The 19,491-nt window shown below is 51.8% G+C and overlaps 2 protein-coding genes across 4 annotated transcripts in view; both read left to right on the forward strand.

Annotated features, from left to right (window-relative positions):
* The window catches only part of SLC45A3 (solute carrier family 45 member 3), a 45,870-nt gene extending 41,538 nt beyond the window's left edge, over nt 1–4,332 (forward strand). For all 3 annotated transcript variants that reach the window (XM_075521851.1, XM_075521852.1, XM_075521853.1), the window contains one exon: nt 2,785–4,332. In XM_075521851.1, the coding sequence (XP_075377966.1) occupies nt 2,785–3,240 (456 nt within the window). In that variant the 3' untranslated portion in view covers nt 3,241–4,332. The remainder of the gene's footprint in view (nt 1–2,784) is intronic.
* An 8,386-nt stretch (nt 4,333–12,718) lies between these two features.
* LOC142419190 (Krueppel-like factor 15) lies at nt 12,719–16,527 on the forward strand. Its single transcript, XM_075521887.1, has 2 exons — nt 12,719–13,653; nt 16,350–16,527. The coding sequence occupies exons 1-2, from the start codon at nt 12,719–12,721 to the stop codon at nt 16,525–16,527; spliced, it is 1,113 nt and encodes a 370-aa protein (XP_075378002.1).
* The last annotated feature ends 2,964 nt before the right edge of the window (nt 16,528–19,491 follow it).

A 19,491-nucleotide genomic window follows, 5' to 3' on the forward strand; every position in this document is an offset into this window, starting at 1 on the left:
GTTTTTACCACAGGCATCCACATGTTCACATTGAACAAATACTTCTGACCAACCCATCCCAATTTGCACCAGGCACCCTGTCAAAACAGGGGTACGAGGGAGTGTTCTGCTTTGCAAAAACTTCAGTTTGGCTGGGATCTCCCATGGACATAATATCAACAGAATGAAAACCAAACTCCACAGGCTGGGAATGTGAAGGCCACATGCCCAACTGTTTGCCAAAGGCTTGATGGGGAAACACTCTTAGTACAATGGGGTGTGGGGTATAGCTGGGTTTGGTCTCTCTGCTGCCCTAACTTGAAAGTTCCTCCTTCCTTTACCAACTACTTTGCAGCAGGCTGCAGGGAGACCCCACAAGAAGTAGTCCCTAAAATGCCTTTTGCAGAAAATTCTCCATCTTCCCCATTTCTGTTTTCTTCTGTTGAAATCTGTCATCATTTTTGTTTGCGTTCCCTCGTTCCTGCTTCCTCTCTTCCCTCTCTTTTTTCACTTTTTTTTTTAACTTTAAACACTCCTCCCGAAGCGAATCAGCAGAAGGGGCATCCAAAGTGGCTGTTGCTTCCACCCTGTGAGGGATCCTTGGCAAAAGCCTGCAAGGCCACCTCAACTGGAGCTCCTTGCTTTGCACAGGCTGTGTAAGTCGCTCTGTTCTCCTGCATGCCCTCTCATCTTCGCATGGCCACTAAACCTTGCCTAGAACAGGAGAAAAAGATCTGCATGTTCTAACAGCGCCTGCGAGCTTGGTAGAGGTGGGATGCATTCACGCCTTCTGCAGAAGATTAGGGAGAGCTAGGTTCCTCATTCCCACCACTCCCCATCAGCTGTAGAGGGAGGTGAAAGCTGTTGATTGAGGCACCAGTGACTCCTGTGGTTGTATCCTGTGTTACAAGGGGTGATTTTAAAGTGTAAGTTCTCACTAAGCTCATTCCTGTGAGTATGTGTTTAAGTAATTTTCCCTAGATTTAAATTAATTCTCCATACTAGGTATTCAAACACTCCTGCCAGAACTTGTATCTCTGAAGTCTTAGCCTGGATCAGTATAGAAACCAAGAAAATGTGGCATGGGCCTTCAGGGCAGCTGAGCAGGCTTCTAGGAACATCAGTGTCAAATATGAAGGGCTGGAACTGTGGGTACATCCTAGTTTGGCTCACACAATGCCCCTTCTGTGCTGGGTTTTGAGTTGCTTTGAAGTCTGATGGCAATAGCAGGCATGTGGGGGGATTTTTAAGCTCCACATAAGATAAGTGACGGTCCTGGACTGATGCGTTTAAGCATAAATTCATGAGCCTAGGCAGAATTGAAGAGCTGAAGGGTATAGTGAGCAGCTGAGCAAGACCCCAGGTAGAGCTTTTGGAAGATGATTTCTATTTAGTGAAATTCTCATCTGGTTTCTCTTCTCCGATTGAATCTGAAACTGTTTGTGCTACAGATCTGCAGCCATGGCCTGGGGCAGCATGAACAGAGACTGGCTGGTGCTGACATACGCTAGGGCAGGGCTGGGTGTAGCTGGGTGGGTGCCAAGACTGCTGAAAGCTTTGGGATGGCCTGCAACAGAGCAGGAGTGCCCACACTTCTGCACCAGCAGTTCCCTCCTGTTGATCTGTGTCCGGGTCCCTCCTGCAAAAGGACGGGTAGTTCAGGCAAGCCCCTCTGAGCCCTGCAGCTGGGTACAGTGCTCTCTGCTCTCGAAGAGGTGCTATTTTTTCCTTTTTATTTTCTTTGTTTGTTCGATCTCACCATGCGGATAATGGATTAACATGTTCTTCGTTATCTGCTCTACCCCATGCAGACCAGTGGTTGTGCATAATTGCAAATGCCCTGGAGTTTTAAAGCTGGAGCTCTGCAGCATTTTCACTGTCTGCACATGACTGCCCATTATTTGTTGGTGTTAACGTGGAGAGCTTTTTGATCCAAATACTCTGTGTGAATACTGCTGGAGTGAGCTGTGCCCCAGAGATCTCACAGCTTGAGTAGAGCGAGGCAGAAAAGGGTGAGAAGAAGAAGATTTTTCTTCCTCCCACCCCCCTTTTCTACCCTAAATGAGGAGTCGGGCAGATGAAGCAACTCAGCTGAGGTCATGCATGCATGGTCTGTGGCAGAGCTGAGAAAAGAGCTCTTTCCTGAGTTCCCAGCACTGTGCCATCTCAGCTGGTGTCACTTTACTAAGAAGTGGCCATGCATCCGGGGCTCTGAACTGTTCGTCTGCCCTTTGGGCTCTTCTGCAGGAAGGTTTTGGGTTCCTAGTCAGCCACTTTATAAACACTTCTGTTTGCACTGGAGTGCACCGGCTCTGCGATATGTCCAAAGTGGGCTCTCGCCCTTCACTCCTGTCCTGCAAGTGTACATCAGCTGATTTCAGGACGGGGTGAGCTGTAGTTGGTGCCCGGATTCCCTTGGCACCCACTGAGGAGGTGACAACACATGGCTCAGTGCAAAATGTCCCCAAGTGCAGAGCCTGAGCTGGTTTTGGGCTGCAGCACTCTGCTGAGCCCCAGAGCTTCAACACAACAAAGGCACCACTTGGCCAGATTCCTCCGGTGAGTCAGGGTTGCTTTGAATCCTGTGCCAGTTGGGAAAAGCCAGGCTGGCTCCTGGAGGCCACCTCACGTGGGCCAAGCTCACTGCAGGCACTCCCCACCTCTAACAGCCTGACCCAATGCACACAAAGCACAGAGTGGTTTTGCTCTCTTGCACAAAAAACAGGGCCCCCTCTGCCCCCCACCTTACTTGTTGGGCTCCACCCTACCTACTCATTCTTCATGTGCCCTCCTTCTTTCCCCTAGGTATTTTTGCATAAATATAAGAGCAAAGAGGAGGAAGACGCAGCTCGATTGGACAAGAAATCAGCCTTCTCTAAAGGCCACCTTTCCAGCCAGAAGCTGCCTTACCAAAATGGACATGCTGGAAGCCTCTTCTCTTCTTCCTCTTCCTCCTCCTCTCCTCCAGCCGCCGGCTCGGCTCTGTGCGTCAGCTCCTCCTGCGACGTCTCACTCATGATGATGGTGGGAGAACCGGACTCGGTGGCTCCTGGCCGAGGGATCTGCCTGGACCTGGCTATTTTGGACAGTGCTTTCCTCCTCTCTCAGGTTGTCCCCTCCCTCTTGATGGGGTCCATCGTCCAGTTTACGCAGTCAGTGACTGCCTACATGGTGTCAGCTGCCGGCTTTGGCCTGGTAGCCATTTACTTTGCAACCAAAGTTGTCTTTGATAAGAGTGACATGGCAAAGTATTCAGTGTGATGTGGAAGGCACAAGGGCAGCACACGGGTGCCTGCATGTGGCACAATAAGATGTGTGTGTGTTCACACAGCCACTTGTGGGAAGCCTTGTGTGGCACCTACTCTCTCCATGCTGTTGCTGTAGCCCAGGGGGTAGTTCTGGGGCTGGGGGCAGGAGAAATGCAACAGGGCTAATCTCAGGTGTAAATATGAGGCATCAGGGCATTGTGCTTTGGGCCATCAGTGCTTTCCAAAGGTGCCTTTATCAAAAGAAAGCACTGCACAGCCAGCACCAAAGGGGGTTTACAGGGGAGAGACGGGAAATGGACTTTTCCTTTAATAACGGGTCAAGTTTCTGAGCAGGAGAGGCAGTGGTACAGGGAGGGGAGGGAAGAAATCATTGGCTCTCCTGTTTTCCAGTTATAGCTGTATCCTCTTCCCCTGCTTGTTGTAGTTTTACTCAACTTCTTGAGCAACACTTCTGCAAATAGGACACTGGGAGGAGATTTCCTTGGAAAAAAAAGATGGGTGGCTAAGGTTTGGCCATGGAGCAAAAGGGGTGCATATGTGTGCGTGCATGCATGCTTCCGTCCTTCCCCACCTCTGTTCTGCCTGGGAGAAACCATTTAGGAGAAAAGTTACTGTGTCTTGTTTTGGAAAAACAAGTAACGTTTCATTAGGACCAATTCCAAAAGGTGACTTACCTTTTACCTATGTACCAAGTTGCATCAGATGGAAAGGGCTTCTTAACTTTTTTTTTTTTAGATTGTTTTTAGCTTTCCTCACACAGTTCTCAGTAACTCTGACCTCTCACTCCTCAGCGCTCAGAACTGCTGCCTGCTCTCTCCCCTAACAGATCTAGACTGTTGTGCCTCTTCCACACCTCGCCCCTAAAAGATGCTGCCATATCACAAGGAAAATCTGTTCTCAGAGGGTTTTCAGTCCTATGACAATGAAGTAGAACAGGGAGAGTTCTCCTGGAAGGCTACCTGAGAACAAGTGTACCAGGCCTGAGGAAGCTGGAGGAATTGCTTGTCTGCTGACAACTAGTTGAACTCAGCAGCAGTCGCTGCTGTAGTAGGTACCTGGAGTTGGTCACTGGCCGTGTCTGTTTTCCTTCTAGACCAGACTATTCTTCCCAGACAGAAAGGCTTTTGGCTGTGCTTGCAGGCTGGCGGCAGTGCACCTTGCAAAGCATACTGCATCCCAGTACCCAGCGCAGTGGCTGAGTTAACACATTGCCAGCACACCAGGAGAGGCTGCTGGAACCAGCATTGTAAACAGGAGGTGGGTAGGATGAAATGTGCCTACAGCCACTCTGGCAGCTGCTTACAGAGCAGGGTTAGCTTAGTTCTTGGTGTGTTGGACAAAAGAAGGAGCAGGACAGAAACTCTTGATGCTGTTGATGCCTGTGGTTTGCTGATCCAGATTACATATTTAGTATGTTCTGTTTGGGCTTTTTAAAATGTATTTTATTTTATTTCCAGGCAGCAGTCAAGATTCCTATTGAGGCACAGCATAAACACAGTTACCTGTTAGAGTAAGGCAAAGTGCCTCTTGCTCCCATAGCACTGGGACCAAATGCTCCTGGATTGTTCAGATTGTGTAGCTCCCAGGTGTGAGTCATCTTCCACTGGCAGAAGAGTGGCTGCAGCTGTGTGTCCTTCTGGCGAGTCCCATTCCCAATACAAGTGGACCAGCTGGAATAATTCTGCGGATGGCAGATTTCTACCACTTGAAGATTACCCGTACACCAAGCAGGAGTCAAGGTCCTGGCCCACAGTCAGCACTTAGACTTTGAAATTATCCAAACTCTGCCTATAATGCGTAGAGGGAAGCATGAATTGGTCCTTTGGAGGCTAGGCTGTGAGTATGCGGAAGTTCAACAGTCCTTAACTTTGGCTGGTCTAAACAAAGTGTTCGTGACTAACTTTCTGCGGAGGTGTGTGGGCAGTGAGATGCACTTGTGAGGTTCGGCTGAAGGGCAAAATGTTGCTATTTTTGCAAGGTCTTGTCAGACTATTCCTTGGCATGGAAGCAAGGTTACTCCCCTGCTGTCTGCAGATGGGTCCTGAGAGGGCTTCTCCAAAGTTTTTTAAACACTTATTTCCCGTAAAGGGTGACTGTTTTTGTTTTATTTCTTCTCAAATTATATGCCTACCAGCCTCCCTTTCCCACAACAAGGTTTGTGTGCTGAAATGCAGCTGTTTTGGGGATGGATTTGGCAGCTACTTAACCACCTACAGAAACATTTTTTTGTCTGCACTTCCTACCCTGGTCTCTGTCCACTTCAGGCTTCAGGAGAAAGTCTTTGAGGCAAAATGTTATTGCCAAAGGTGGGGTGTTTCTTGGATGAATGCTCCTAGTAATCAGTAAGCTCTGACCCAAGATTTTTCAAACAGGCTCCTACCTGAGTGCTGAATTATCCCTTATTTTTATTTTTTCTTATGTAAAATGTGGGGAACCTTCACACATGGAGGCTGCTACGATGCTAAGTGCTTTTGATAATTGAGCCATTTGTTTAAGTGCCTAAAGAGTACTTCAGCACCAAACTTCAGGTGTATGGGTTTGATGATAAAGGCCTTGAATGCTTCGTTACAGACATCTACGTGATCCTTGAAAAAGCAGTGGGCTGGAGGGGGAGACAGCCTTGTTTTATAATGTCCTTCAGTTTGGAATGTGAAAGAACAAGATGCTGCAGTTCTTGATCCGTAACTTGTATCTGTCCCTCAAGAGGAGAAGGCTTAAGCTTGCCAGATTCCCCAACTGCCCTGCCCTCCATCCGCTGAGGTGGCTTTGGCACAGCTATAACCTGGCTGTAGCTGGTGGACGTGAGTAGGTTCGGGCTCATGGCACATGCAGCAGACTCTGTGTCTTGGCTGAGCTGGAGGGCTTGGGATTAGTCAGTGCAGGTCGGGTCTCAGACCTGTCCTTCATTGACAGATCAAGCATGCCTTTGGCCTCCCTGTTCTCCATCCCCTTCATTGCACTGGGTCACGGACTTGGCACCCAGATCTCCTTGGCAAGTCTGGTGTCTGCATCCAGAGTGCTGGCTCTGATCTCACTGGTCCTAGGGGAGGGCAGGCTGGGTTTGTCCAGTTTTCTCATAATTCAGATATGCTTCCAGGGAGGTGCCTGCATTTACTTCATTTACGTTCAGAAAAGACCGCTGAGTGACTGAATTTGTGACTCTGCAGCCAGCCACTCTTGTTCTTTGCTGCTGCATCCCAGATGGGTGCCCGTCATCTTGCTTTGGCCTGACCTGCAACTGGATTGATAACAGACCTCATTCTCCGTTCCAGCTGGAGAGACACGATCCAGTCTGAACCAGGGGCTCCTTATCCACTTGTCCTCTGGCTGCACTGCTCTTGTTTTAGGCAGTTCAGCAAGTATGAGAGGAGCTACTTGATTATCCACCAAGAGACTCTTTGATTTCTCCCCTCCCTCTGACACCCTTCTTCCCAGTTCTCCAGCTGGAGTGAAACCCAGCAAATTCAGTAATTGCTCCTTTCCTTCTTACCCTCCTGTTACCCCAGAAGTCATCTGCTGGGCCCTCTGCCAGCTACTGACATAGTGGGCCGATGGGTACAGGAAGGAGTGTTTGCCAGGACCCAACTCTGTCTTCACTAACGCTGTCCCCCGTGGGAGTTCAAGCCCAAACAGATTTGGGCCGTTTGCCCTAAGAGCTTGGCTGTTTGCAGAAGGAGAGGAGGGGTGTAGGAAACTGCCACGTGCAGTCAGGTCCTGGGTGGGTAGTGGGCAGTGGGGGGACAGGGGGAGCAGCTTTCTGCGTAAGAGTTCATCGGGGAGGGAAGACAAGGCAGCAGTCTCGGAGGAGAAGTGGGAGAGATCAGGGCGAGGGAGCAGGAGGAAGAGGGGGTTCAGGGGAAACTGAGGTTTGTAGCAATGTGAGGGGCTGGTATGGGACACTGGCTGGTACTGGGCTGGCTCTGTCCTGGAAGTAGGTGGGAGCGTGCCCCTCATTGTGGTCTTGCCCTGTCCATAAAGCACTTCATAACCCTTCACAGTTGCAGCCTCATGCCAGCATGATCCCAGCCATGTCGCAAGAGCTGGCTGTGAAGTCTGAGCTTGGGTCTTGAGCCGGGGCTGTCGGCAGCTGCCTTCCCCAAACCCGTAAGGGATGGTGCATTTGCTGTCACTGCAATAGCCCTGTCCATGTGCTCTTTATTACCAAAAGCCTTTCTTCCTAGTTCAGGCTGTTGCTGGGGCTGACAGGAGAGGCATTTTCCAGAGCATCTGTTGAGAAACTCCTTTCTTTGTAAGATTGTCCTTTCTGGCTAACCCGGCGTGCTTCTGCTAAGAACAGCTTCTCTGTGTCGGGATGACATATAGCCCAGCAAGGGACTCAGGCATGTGCTAGTAAAGGTAAGCGCATCCCTTACGTGCTGTTACTGATATAACCTGTGTGAACATAGAAATCTCTCTAGGACTTGATTATACTGTACAACTTCCAGGTATCGGTACAAGCTCTTCACAGGCGGTCACCGTGAGCTTTGCTGCTTCAGGTAGTAGGTGCACTTCTGCTTTCTTCTCACGGATGAATCGTCCTGTGCCTCTCCTTTCCTTTTGTGAGGTGGGGGTTTGGGGAGTTGAGGTGGGGAGCAGAGGGGAGGAGAGAGAATGTCTTTTTAACGTGAGGCTATTGTGAATCTCTACCTTAGGGAAGGATGTATGGATGCTGTTTTTTCTTTTGAGAACTGTCTGCAAGATGTTCATGTTTTATTTATTCAGTAGAGTAAATATTTTGTATACAATGTAAGAGGAAGGCTATTATAAATTTTTATGAAACGGAGGAAATAAAAGGTGTTTAAACGGGACAACTGTCTGTGTCGCTGAACGAACGGCAGGGCAGCGCGGGTGCGCCGGGGGCCGCCGGGTGGCGCCATAACCGCGGCGGGGCGGGGCCGGGGGGCGGGGCCGATGGGGCGGGGCCGGGCCGGGGGGCGGGGGATGCCCCGGCTGCAAAGCGTGGGCAGCGTGGGCCGTGGGCCGAGCGTCACGCTGCGGTGCTGCACCTTCCGAGCACCAAACCGTGTGCTTGTGCTGCGGATGGGACCTCTGAGTGCACGGTGCGCCTGCGGAGTATCGCCTGGGGAAGGGGCTGGCTCTGTTTCCTACCTCGTTCTCCACTGAGGAGGTGGACAAGGAGGTGCAGAGCCGCCTGCTGTTACCTGTGGCTTGCTTTAACGCGTTGCTTGTGGATCTCTGGCGTGAACATCCCGCTTACTCCACTAGGTGCTGTACAAACCTAGAGGAAGAATTGCTCCCGGTTGTTATCCCCAGTAATTTTGTGACACGGTGTAAATCAAAGCCGTTTGTCTTTGAACCCTGCAGTATCACAGTAGGTAGTACCTGAGGATTTTGAAGAGCTAAGACCTTCCCAATCCCTGCAAGGAGTTTAAGTATTACCAGCACTTACATTAAAGACTGTGAAGCTGAGACACAGGGTAAGTGACACCCAGAGGCACAGCAGCAAGTCAGGGGAATAGCTATGGGTTGCCCTTTCCAAATGACAATGCACCTTCGTTGTTGGGGTGTTTTTGTTTTGCTTTTGTTTTTCAGATGTTTTTCCCAGACCTTGCTCTGGTCCGGGAGTTTTTGTTCAGGCTCAAATCTCATGCTTCTTACAAAGCAGAGAAACTCTGCACTCACTTCCTTAAGTTTATGGGGCTTGCTGTGGTAGATAAGAGAAACTCCCTTTTCCTTTAGGGGCACTGCCTGCCTCAAAGTTGTCCTTCTGCTTGGAAGTATTTAACCCCAAACCACTGTCACCATCAAACCCTATGAGTGGTTTGAGAGACCAGAGGTAAACACGACTCCTTTCTCCGATCAGCGTGTTTGCCCTGTGCATGGGGCAGCACACTGACATTTTTGTTACCCTCGTGCTTTTTTCCGTCACAGGGTGCGTGGCTCCTGTGGTGCCATAAGGAACACCAGGCATTTTAGGGTGACCCCGCCAGCCTGGAAAGCCACAGCTGCTGGCAGAGGATTGCTCCCAGGCATCCTGCGAGTCTGCTCCTCTGCATGGTCCCATGGGGCTCAGCCTACACTGTCAAAGGCGGCCCCAAAGCCATCCTCAAGCTCAGCCTCGCAAGGACTCCCTCAGGAAGCCACAGCTGCCTGCAAAGCCACGACGCGGACAGAAGACCTCATGCACCTCCTTGTGACAGCAGCAGCATCTGAAGGCTATGGCCCTGCCAAAACTATTCCTCCTGAAATGGAAGCCTGTATCCACATGGATGCCAGCAGCAACCATCACTGCTGCTACCTGCTAGGACTCGACTTTTTGTCCTGAAATGTTGGAGAAACTGTTTCCAGAGGAGAGGAAACAACGGCCAACCGCGGCAGGGTCCGAGGCGTCTCCTCGAGAGCCGGCTCCAGCGGTCGGACAAGGCAGCGGGCCCGGGACAGCCGGGATGCAGGCGGCCCGTGTGCCCTCCCCGGGCCGGGGGGCTTCCAGGGCCGCCCCACCGGGCGGCCAGCTCAGCCCGCTGCGGGGCCGGGCCGGGCCGGGCCGGGCGCTGGCCGCCAATGGGGCCGGCGGCCGGAGCCGAGCCCTCGGCGGGGCGGGGCGGGCCGGGAGCCGCCCCCGCGCTGCGGGAGCCGCCGCGCCGGCATGGAGCGGAGCCGGGTAAGGGGGCGCGGGGGGGACCCGCTCTGCAGCGCTCCCGGGGGGCTGCCCGCAGCCGCGGAGGGGCGGCTCGGCGAGGGCAAGGTCGCCTGGGGCGGGGTGTTTTTTTTTCCTCCCCTCCGGGGGTGAAGCTGTCGCCGGGCCAAGCTGGGTCTCCTCGGCCCTGGGGGCTTCCAGCCTGCTCCTGCCTCTGTTCCCGCGGTGGGGTTTGGGGGCAGCAGTCGTGCCAGACTTTGCTCACGCTCGCTTGTCCTTGGCGGGGTGGAAGCGTAGGGCATCCCTTCATTGGTGAGGGATCTGCTAGACGTGGCGCTGGCTGTAAGTGTCTGACTTATTTAGCATGTTGTAGTTGTCCTGAAAGGCTTCGTGAGTCCAGGTTTTGCATGGACACTGTGAATGTAATTCATGGCTCTGAAGAGGTTACAGGTGTTTGTTCGTGTTTAGTCACGAGAGGAGAGTCGTAACCCTCGGCTGAGTTCCCAGCTCCTGCTTGTTGGCTGACCTTGGGCAAATTGCTTTTTCTCTGCGTGCTCGAACTGCACATCTGCTGATTTCATACAGTAATTGAGTGTTCTTAGGGATTTGAAAAACTATAGGAATAGAAATGCAAAGTGAAGCTTGAAAATGACATTGGCCTTGTCTTGCACTATGCTTCACTGAAGGCCAAAGTCAGGTCTCCGTTTTCTTGCAGTAGCTTATCTGGGATGACAGCATTGTTGACGTGCATTTTGCAAAAATGCATCGGATTGACAAGGCACTGATATCTGTAACAGGTATCTACAAAGTCTGTTAGTAATGGAGCATCCCACCAGGTTACACATTTCCCCTTAGCGCTGCTCTGCAAGGCAGGACGTTACTATTGCCCCCGCTTAGATGGGAAACTGAGGACCAGAGCACTCCAGCAACTACCCCAAGGTTGCACGGGAAATCTGCAGCAGAGCGGAAAACCCATCTCAGGTCTCCTCAGTCCCAAGCCAGCGGCTTAACCACGGGACCTTCCTGCCCTCTGGTTGTGCTTTTCTTTGTGTTGTTCAACAGAACTGTTCACTCTGAATTTGCAAGATGTGTACTGAATGAGGCTTCTGAACTAAGGAGTTTATAGCTGAATTCAGTTGTCCTGGGGGCATACTGAAGGGATGGAGGCTTCCTGAGCTGCTCTGCAAGGAGACCTTGTTGGAAAATCAGGTTTTAAGACTTTCTGGAAGAGGTAAACAGAAGTGTTTGGTAGCCAGAGGGGGGAGGCTTTTCTAGCCTCTGAAGCTTGTAGAAAGAGGAGACGAGAGTCAGAGAAGCAGAGATCAGAAAGAGATCATAAAATTGGTGTGGAGGAAGGAGTGGAACTGGGTGCTGCCTTGAAGGTGATGGTTCAGAGCATGAATTTGTGTTGTGATGAAAACTTGAAGCCTGAAGGTTGAGATTGGCCCAAACACCTTTCTTGCCTCACATGTGAGCAGCGGTGGTCTCTGCTCATCCTGACTTGTTGATGCAGAGTTGTGCTGGAGACAGACTGTGGGCAGCACTGCAAATAGCCCCAAGCAATGTGGCATCTTGCGCTTAGCAGATTTTGAACGATGTGGGGATTATTTCTTCTTAAGGGGAAGAGCCTTTATATTACATCCAGACTGCTTCTCAAAAATTCCCTTTCTCAGCTCTTGGGACCCTGAGGAAGCACTGATAACAAGGACTGGCTCGACTGGTTTGCAGCTTTGCAGAAATCTTACGGACTTGCTTACTCTGGAAAAGGTTCATAAGGGACTTTGGCGTAGCTTTTCTTTCTCTTGGAAACTCACTTTCTGCATGTAAAAAAGTACCTGCCTTCTTGGGTGGTTTCGGTGCTGCAGGAGCAGGATGCAGTCTCCAAGGTGCCATCTTGCAGGGGCAGGGATGGTGTGTGGGTGCTCAGGCACTGCGCTCACAACCTGCGAGGCACAGCAGGGCCTGCGGGCTTTGATGTGTTGAATCGTGGGAGACCAGTCACCTTCTGGAGACCGCACAAGGCCTAACCTGGAGATATCATGATCTTTCTCACCTGTTTTGAAGCATGGTGTTTGTGTCCTCAAGGGCCCTGTGAGCTGACCCCAGACAGTCTGTCTGCGATGCTTTCTGAAGGTGTGACTGAGCTTGGGCAGACCTGCCTGAACTGGCTTTAAACTCACTTGTTCAGGCATCGATAGCCAGCGTAACCACAGCAGCGTGGTTGCTGGTGAATACTCACCAGTTGTGGTGTTCGCACGGAGCTGCAGGCAGTTTGGCAGCAGGCACTCTCATAGCTGTCTTGTTATCTATTCCCAAACTAGTTAGTTTTAATCCAGCCACCATAGGTCTGCGTCAGGTTGTGGCTGTACCAACATTTGCAGTGTGGAGAAACCAGCACGCTCTCTTGGATCTCAATTAACTCCTAGTTGTAAGCCACAAGTCATCCTCTCTGCCATCTAGCAGCACATACCTGCCCTGTGGCGTACGTGGAAGAGGGATGAAGTGTTTCATTGTGTATTTTTACCTTAATAAACTCCCCAGAGAAGTTTGCTTCTGGGGGGAATCTAGCTCTTTGCAGCCTGTTGGTGTCTTGCGTAGGAAAATGGTTAGCATGTGTTTTTTGAGCAACAGACTCTTTAAAAACAAAGGCCACTGACTAGTTTTGATGTTTTCTTTCTAACGCACAGTCCATTTTATTCCAAGGTTGAGGTTTTCTTGTTTGTTTTTTAATTTGGAAATAACCTTGGTGGTGTTCCCTTGCAGACGAACGAAGACTTCCCCAGCCTGAGGAGCCCCAGCTGAGCTCTCTTACAGAGGCTGCTGATCCAGCCGAGCCAAGAGCTTTGTGTGGGTAGAGGACGTGAGTCAACAAATGGTCTCTGTGAGTTGCCAGGAGCTTCTACCCTCCTTGACCAGCTCTTCCCTGCTAGAGAGCTTTGCCAGTGCTCTGCAACGCAGCATGCCGCCATCCCTTCTGCCGGGGCACGGCAGCGAGAGGGCGTCCGGCCACCCAGAAGGATCTGGCCATCTCCTTGCAGGCAGCACCAGCCGCTCTGAAGGCACCCCATTCCCCCTGTCCAGTGCAAAGGGGGAAGACACAAAACCCCAAGTCGCTGTCTGCGAGGCTCACCTCAGGCTGCCTGACTTCTGCAGCAGCCTCTCCCAGGACTTCATTCCCACCCTGGAGGAGATTGAGGAGTTCCTAAGGGAGAAGGCTGAGTTCCTCAAAGACGAAGCAAGCGAGCTTCACCCAGCTGGAGGGAAGGTCGAGATCAAATCTGAGATCAGTTTAGGTAGCTCTGGGGGACAGCCTGTCTCCAGTGTGGTTCAAGAAGATGTCTCAAACGCTGCTCAGCCTGGAGGGACAGCTGATGGTAGTGACCAGGCAGTAGCCGCTGGGAGCATTCCTGTTGTCCTCCAAATCCAGCCTCTCCAGATGGACAGTGGCAGCCCGCTAACAGAGAGTGCTACAGGTGGTGTCAGGGTGGCCCAGTTGGTTATCAGCTTGCAGGGCCAAAACCTGTCCCTCCTCCCTCAGGTCCAGCCCCCTGTGGCCATCATGGACCAAAAGTATGTCAAAATTGCCCCCCTGCCAGTCACCATGAGGCCAGGGGCTCCGGGGGATGTACAAGAGGTGGAGGTGACCCCCAAGTATCAGAAAGCCCCCCCTTCCCTCGTCCGCATCCATAAGTGCTCTCACCCAGGCTGCGGCAAGATGTACACCAAGAGTTCCCACCTCAAGGCTCACTTTCGTCGGCACACCGGTGAGAAACCCTACACTTGTGCTTGGCCCAACTGTGGCTGGCGGTAAGTGGGAGCCGGAGAACTCCGTGCAAATGGGTGTCCCTGCCAAAGGCCTGCCATTGCTTACCAAGATGCAGGAGAGCTCTTGGCTAGTGAAAATCCAGGACAAAATCACAAGTTTTCTTTCCCGGGTGAATTATAGGTGGGAGCTGGAAGGAGGCCTGGAGGAGTAAAGTTTTTTGAGCGCTTTGGGTAGCTGTCACTCAGTCCAAAAGTGCTGAAAACCTCCAGCTGGGGAAGCGTAGCTGATGCTGTCCCAAACACCCCAAATCCCCCTTGAACTGGATGCTTAAACACCCTCTGGCAATACAGCTTTTCCAAGTGATGTAATTTTGCAAGCTTTCTCTGTCTAGTTCAGGACACTTTCTGCACCTGGGCTACAAAAATGGCTTTTCCCATTGTATTTGTCCCAGGAAACAGGAGTCTCACTGCTTCCTCAGGAGCCAGTGCATAGTCCTGTGTTTGTTCAGCAACTCTGCTTTCTCTTGCTGTTTGCCTGCCCTGGCTGCTTGTATCCCTCAGACACCTGTAGCATATCTCCATGTTGCGTTTACTTTTGTTTGCTCTGCACATGATGGTGGTTGTCGTTTTCTTTCATCTGTGTTCCCTAAATTAACCCTGCCTTTTAATCTTGCTGCACTTCTCTGATTATTTTTCTGCTGTGGTGTTCTCTTCCTGGTACCGCGTACCTGTCCTAGGGGGCAGGATGCTCAGTACAGCCTTTGGCAAGAAGGGCTAATAGTCCTCAGGTCTTGCGTAGCACTTTTCATCAGCAGATCTCAAAGCATATCACAAAGAAAACTGGTGCTGGCAGCGCTGAGCTTTCCTGGTTTCTTATGCAATGCTTTGGCACACACTCACTGCCTAGCTTCCCCGGATGGTGTGTTATGACTTCTGTCTCGGGGTGGTGAAACTCTGGAAGGTACGAGACTAGATCTGATTCTGGGACTCCCTCTTGCCAAGCTGCTGTCCCTTTGCCATCAGCAATTGTCCCTCCATTTCACCTATAACTGCAGTACATGTTTATAGGCATCGGCTCCTTTTCCAGTACCAACCAGTACTGCTAAACCCTCCTGCACCTGATGCTCAGAGCCTGGGGATTGAGGAAGGGGACTGGCAACCACACAAGCATCACTTTTCCCTCTGGGAAGGAGGAAGGGGATGGTGCTAGCCTCTACAATAGCATCCTGCAGGCTGTCCGCTGAGTTGCTGTGCTCTGCTTCACTTGCTGCCCTGCCTTCCCCCTCCGTGGGAGCAGTTATACTACTGAGTGATGTACTCAGCCGTGGCTGGGGCTCTCCGGGCCGTGCTCCCTTTTCTAGATGTTGCCCTAACTGTACATATATATGTCATTTCTCCTGGCCCTGCTTTCTATGAGGAGCTGAGACCTTGGAACTCGCTTCTTGCAATAAAGCTGGAAAAGAAGTCAGTGGGTTGCATGGAAGACCTGAGGATGGCCTTGGGATGCATTTTGTTTTCGCAGAGCCTTTCGTGAGCAGCCACAGTATTTACCGTACCAGGTGTGAGCTTAAAATCCTATCGCTGGGAGTCTGGGGTTACATCTGAAGCTCCTTGCTTTGTGCTTCTTTGCGTGGGCATGTTTCAGCCAGATGGAAAAACCCTTCCGTCCTAATACTCCCGCCATCTGTGTTGGCTCCTTAGAGGCAGAACGGGAGTAAATCCTGTCCAGTCCTCCTCTCCAGCACTCCCCTGACACTCGGACATGCGAAGCATGCTGAAGTCACACCAGCTCCCAGGCCTTGTTGAGACCTTTGAGGTGGCATTCATAAACCAGCTGCGGAACAACTTGCTGCAGGTGCCCCCAGGTCTGGATCTGTGTGTGCCAGGTGGGAGAAAGGGTGCAGGAGAATTAAGTGGGGACACGCATGTGGTTAAAGGGACTTTCCAGGCTGTTCAGCTGATCTGCTCCAGGTGTGGGAATTACACAGAGAAGCAGTCTGAACACTGGGTACATCCCCAGAACAGCAGTCAACTTGCTTTGGCATGGAAACCTCTGCTTCTGTGCTCCAGGCTGGGTGCGTTTGCTTTTCCTCCCTTGTTCTCGGTATTTAAACCAGCTCACAGGCAGCTTCTCTCTCCCCAGCTCCCAATCCAGCCCAGGCTGACAGTGAAAACTCGCTGCCATTCTGAGAAACAAGGGGATGCTCAGAGTTTGCAGGGAGAACCCATGCTCTCTCAGGAAAAACAAGCCTTCTCTCAACAGCGATGCTCTTCTTGGCTGGATGTAGGAGTTACAGTAAAGCCTTTCCACCCAGGCTCCTGAACAGTGGGTGTCCTTCGGTCACTGCCAGCCTGGGCTGATGCCCCAAAAAGCAATTTCTCTCAGCATCTGGCCTTGGGGCTGTCAGCTCCCAAAAGTCTAAAGTTCAGCAAGACTAAAACAAAGGAAGGACATAGGTGGACAGTGTCCTTTAAGGAAAGAAATGAATTCTTTTCCTCTTTCCTATCTCTAAATCACCCCTTGGAGGCGTTTATTTCTTTCCATTCCTCCTGCAGGAGCCTGGGGTACCTGTGCCTTGCTGGTAGACTGGATGGAGACTGGAGAAGTGACCTGTCTAGGGTCACCCCAAGAGGCTGTGGCAGAGAAAGACCTCAGCCTCCCACATGCCGGGGTCTTCATGTTCCCTGTCCTGTCTAGCAGCGAAGGCTGGATCCACCATGCTTCCCTTCTCCTGCAGGTTTTCCCGGTCAGATGAGCTCTCCCGTCACAAGCGTTCCCACTCCGGTATCAAGCCGTACCAGTGTGCTGCCTGCGAGAAGAAGTTTGCCCGCAGTGACCATTTAGCCAAACACGTGAAGATCCACCGGGGCCAGCCGTACAGCCAGCGGACACTTCAGGGCAGCAGCAGAAGTTAAGTCTTGCTGCTCATCCTTGCGAGGCTGAGTCCAGGAGGCCCTGAAGCCAGGCGAACAATGCAAAAACCACTACACTAATGAAGAGGGGGAAATGACTCTCTCTAACAAATTATAGGAGATCCAGTGTTATACCTCTGTTCAAGGATGACCTATACTCACGGCTTGTTTCTGGTACTACTGTCCCTCTCTTAAATATATGTGATGGAAACCTAAGTTAATACAGGGTGAGCGTGTGTGTAGGGAAGCGGGGCTGGGGTAGAGGACAGCTTTACAAGCTCCCTTTGCACAGCTTGTGGGTGTCACCCGTCTGCTGCAGTGTGAGAGGCGAGAACTGGCTTACAGCTCTCCATCCCCACCGTGGGGCATCCCCTGGGCTGCTGCAGCTGCAAGTCACGCTGGCATCCCAAGGCTCTGGGTCGGCAGCATGTCAGAGACGGCCAGAGAGGATTTGTTCTGGCTGGACTTGCTCAGGAACCTGCGTGCATGAGCCCATCTGGCAGGGTGGCATCCAGGCAGGACCGTGGATGGATGGGGGGATGTTTGTGTGTCGTGCAGCAGCTGCGGGGGCTGAAGGCAGACGTTGGGGACGGCTTTTCCGGTGTGGTTGGTTGAGATGGTGGTTGTGTTGTCCCTAACTCTGTTTTTCTGTGTTGGTGGTTTTTCACCTGACTGGCACTGGGCGCGCTGGCGTCCTTGGGGAGTGTGACGTTGCGGCTACAGTTTGAGGGGGGCGGGAAATGCATCTGTTCAGCTCCCTCCATGGTGCGTGTTGAAAGGGGATCGGGAGAAATGTAAGCGGCACCAGCAAAGTCCTTTTTTACCTGCTGGCATGAAAGAGCAGCGATATGGAGAGACACCAGTGTGTACGGACCCAGAGAAGAGCTGTACGCTCCGGTCAGGGGGAGCCGTGCAGCTCGCAGGTTACTGACGTCCTTTTTGTATTTGACTTCTGGTTAATTAAAGGCCAACTCCTTGCTACTGTGCCAACTTCTCGAGCTTTTGCAAACATCTGGGAGGGAATTAGGTACTTGTACAAACAAAGAATAAGCGTCAGGAGTTTGAGCTGGGCAGTATGCCCTTTCTACGTGGCTTTGCCAGCATGTCTCAAGCTGATATTTAGCACCTGCAGGCTCTTTTCAACTCAGGTCTGCTCGTGCCATTCTGCTGTTACCCCAGTGCTCTTCCAGAGTAGGACTTCACGTACTTGTCTCAAGCTGCCCTTGAGCTGGCTTTAGTGAGCAGTGTTGGGTTGTGCCCGAAGTAAGGACAGGGAAATGAGCTAAACTCTTTTCCCTGCCCTGTGGAGGGCATGTTTGTATAGCAAAGAGGTTGTTCTCTGCTCCCTGCAGCCCTTTTTGAGTGATGACTCTGGGGAAGGAAAAAGTCAGACTGGGGGGAATGGATATGGTGTCCTGCTCTAAGGGCTGGTACGAGCATCTCTGGACGAGAGACCAAACTTCTGGGCGAGAAACACAAGCTTGTAAAGCAATCCATCCTAGTGACGGCATCGTGTGGCTGGAGGTGTTTGCTGTTGGTGGCTGCTCCTTCCTCAGCGCAGTGACCAGAGCTCTTCCAGCTTTGTTGAGAAGCTACTGCAGTGTGACTTCAGGGAAAGAAGGAGCAAGGGAGCTGAAAATCCTTGATTTATTCTTAGTCTAGAATATTTGGGGATACTTATGCTGCCCCTGAAGGAGATGCTGCTGCTGCGGAGGTTGGAGACGGATGGGGTAGGGCACTTTCCACCACTGAGGTTCTCTGGTGCAGCGAGGGTCCCCGTGACGAACTTGTTTCTCCCGCTGTTTGTTGTTCCAGTGGTGCAGGGCCACGGTCCAGCCCAGGACCCGGCGGTGCAGGTCGCTATACAAGCAACAAAGAGAAGGGTCTGCTTCCCCCGTGCCTTTGGCCCCTATAAACAGCAAAAGTTTCTCTAAAGTGGAAACTTCAGTGTGCAGAAACGATGTTTCTGCAGAGGAGAAACGTTCCTAAAGCTGGCTTGGGGTTTGGATTCTTTATTGTAAAAACAAGCAGGCCAGCAGCTGAAGGAAGGCTCGCTGGCCAGCTTCCAGCCCCAGTGTAGCAGGGAACCGACTTGTGGCTCACCCAGCTGCAAGGCTGCAGCGTGAGCCGCAGCTAATGGATCTGCTGTTAGGTTTCCAAAGAGCTGGTGTGCCCGGGTTGTGTGTTTCTCGGAGAACACCTGCATTGCTGGCTTTCCTAATCCCCAGGCGAGACAGCAGGGTTTACGACAGAAATAGCTGGAGCCACGCTGCTTGACTTCAGATCCAAGCTTTCCCCAAAGGTCTGGGAGGGCTGGTTTCTGGATCCCAGCTTAAACTTAGCTCATAAGTGGGTAGGTGTGGATAGGCTGAATGGAAAGTAGCTGCCTGCAGTGGGATTTCTTTCCTGTGTGTGCAAGTGGAAGTGTGTAGGACCTGCAGCCCTCATGTTGCCTCTTTGGAGACAGCTCTCCCCTTTGGGGAAGGAAGGCAGCTTTTGCAACAATTAGCTGGAGATCTGGGCCTGCCTCGGGGAGCGAGCGCACTCCCAACGCACCGTGAGTGCTCCCACCTCTGCCCTGGCCCAGCCAGGTGTGACCAGATGCCAGCAAGAAACACAGCCCGCGTTCGTGTGATGCTGAACCTTTAACGGTGAGCCAGAGGAGACAGGTATGCAAGAGCCTATTTTGGGTTGCCTTTTGTTTTAGTGGATTTTTGCCTGACTAGGAATTTACTTCATACCCTCTTTGCTCGAGGGCTCTCTTCGGAGGCCATACGCCAACATGACTCATGCCCGTCTCATGCTTTTATCTGTCCCCCTTTGCTCTTCTCCCTCGCTCCAGACTCTTTCACAGCACTCCCTGTTCATTTTGGACCTGCCCCATCCTGCCTCCCTCCGCTCTCAGCCGAAGGCGACTGGGGAGATTGCACGTTTCCAAACTGTGAAGCAAGACGAGCTGTGCCTCAT

Source organism: Mycteria americana, chromosome 20, assembly GCF_035582795.1.
Source record: "Mycteria americana isolate JAX WOST 10 ecotype Jacksonville Zoo and Gardens chromosome 20, USCA_MyAme_1.0, whole genome shotgun sequence".
Classification (NCBI taxonomy): domain Eukaryota; kingdom Metazoa; phylum Chordata; class Aves; order Ciconiiformes; family Ciconiidae; genus Mycteria; species Mycteria americana.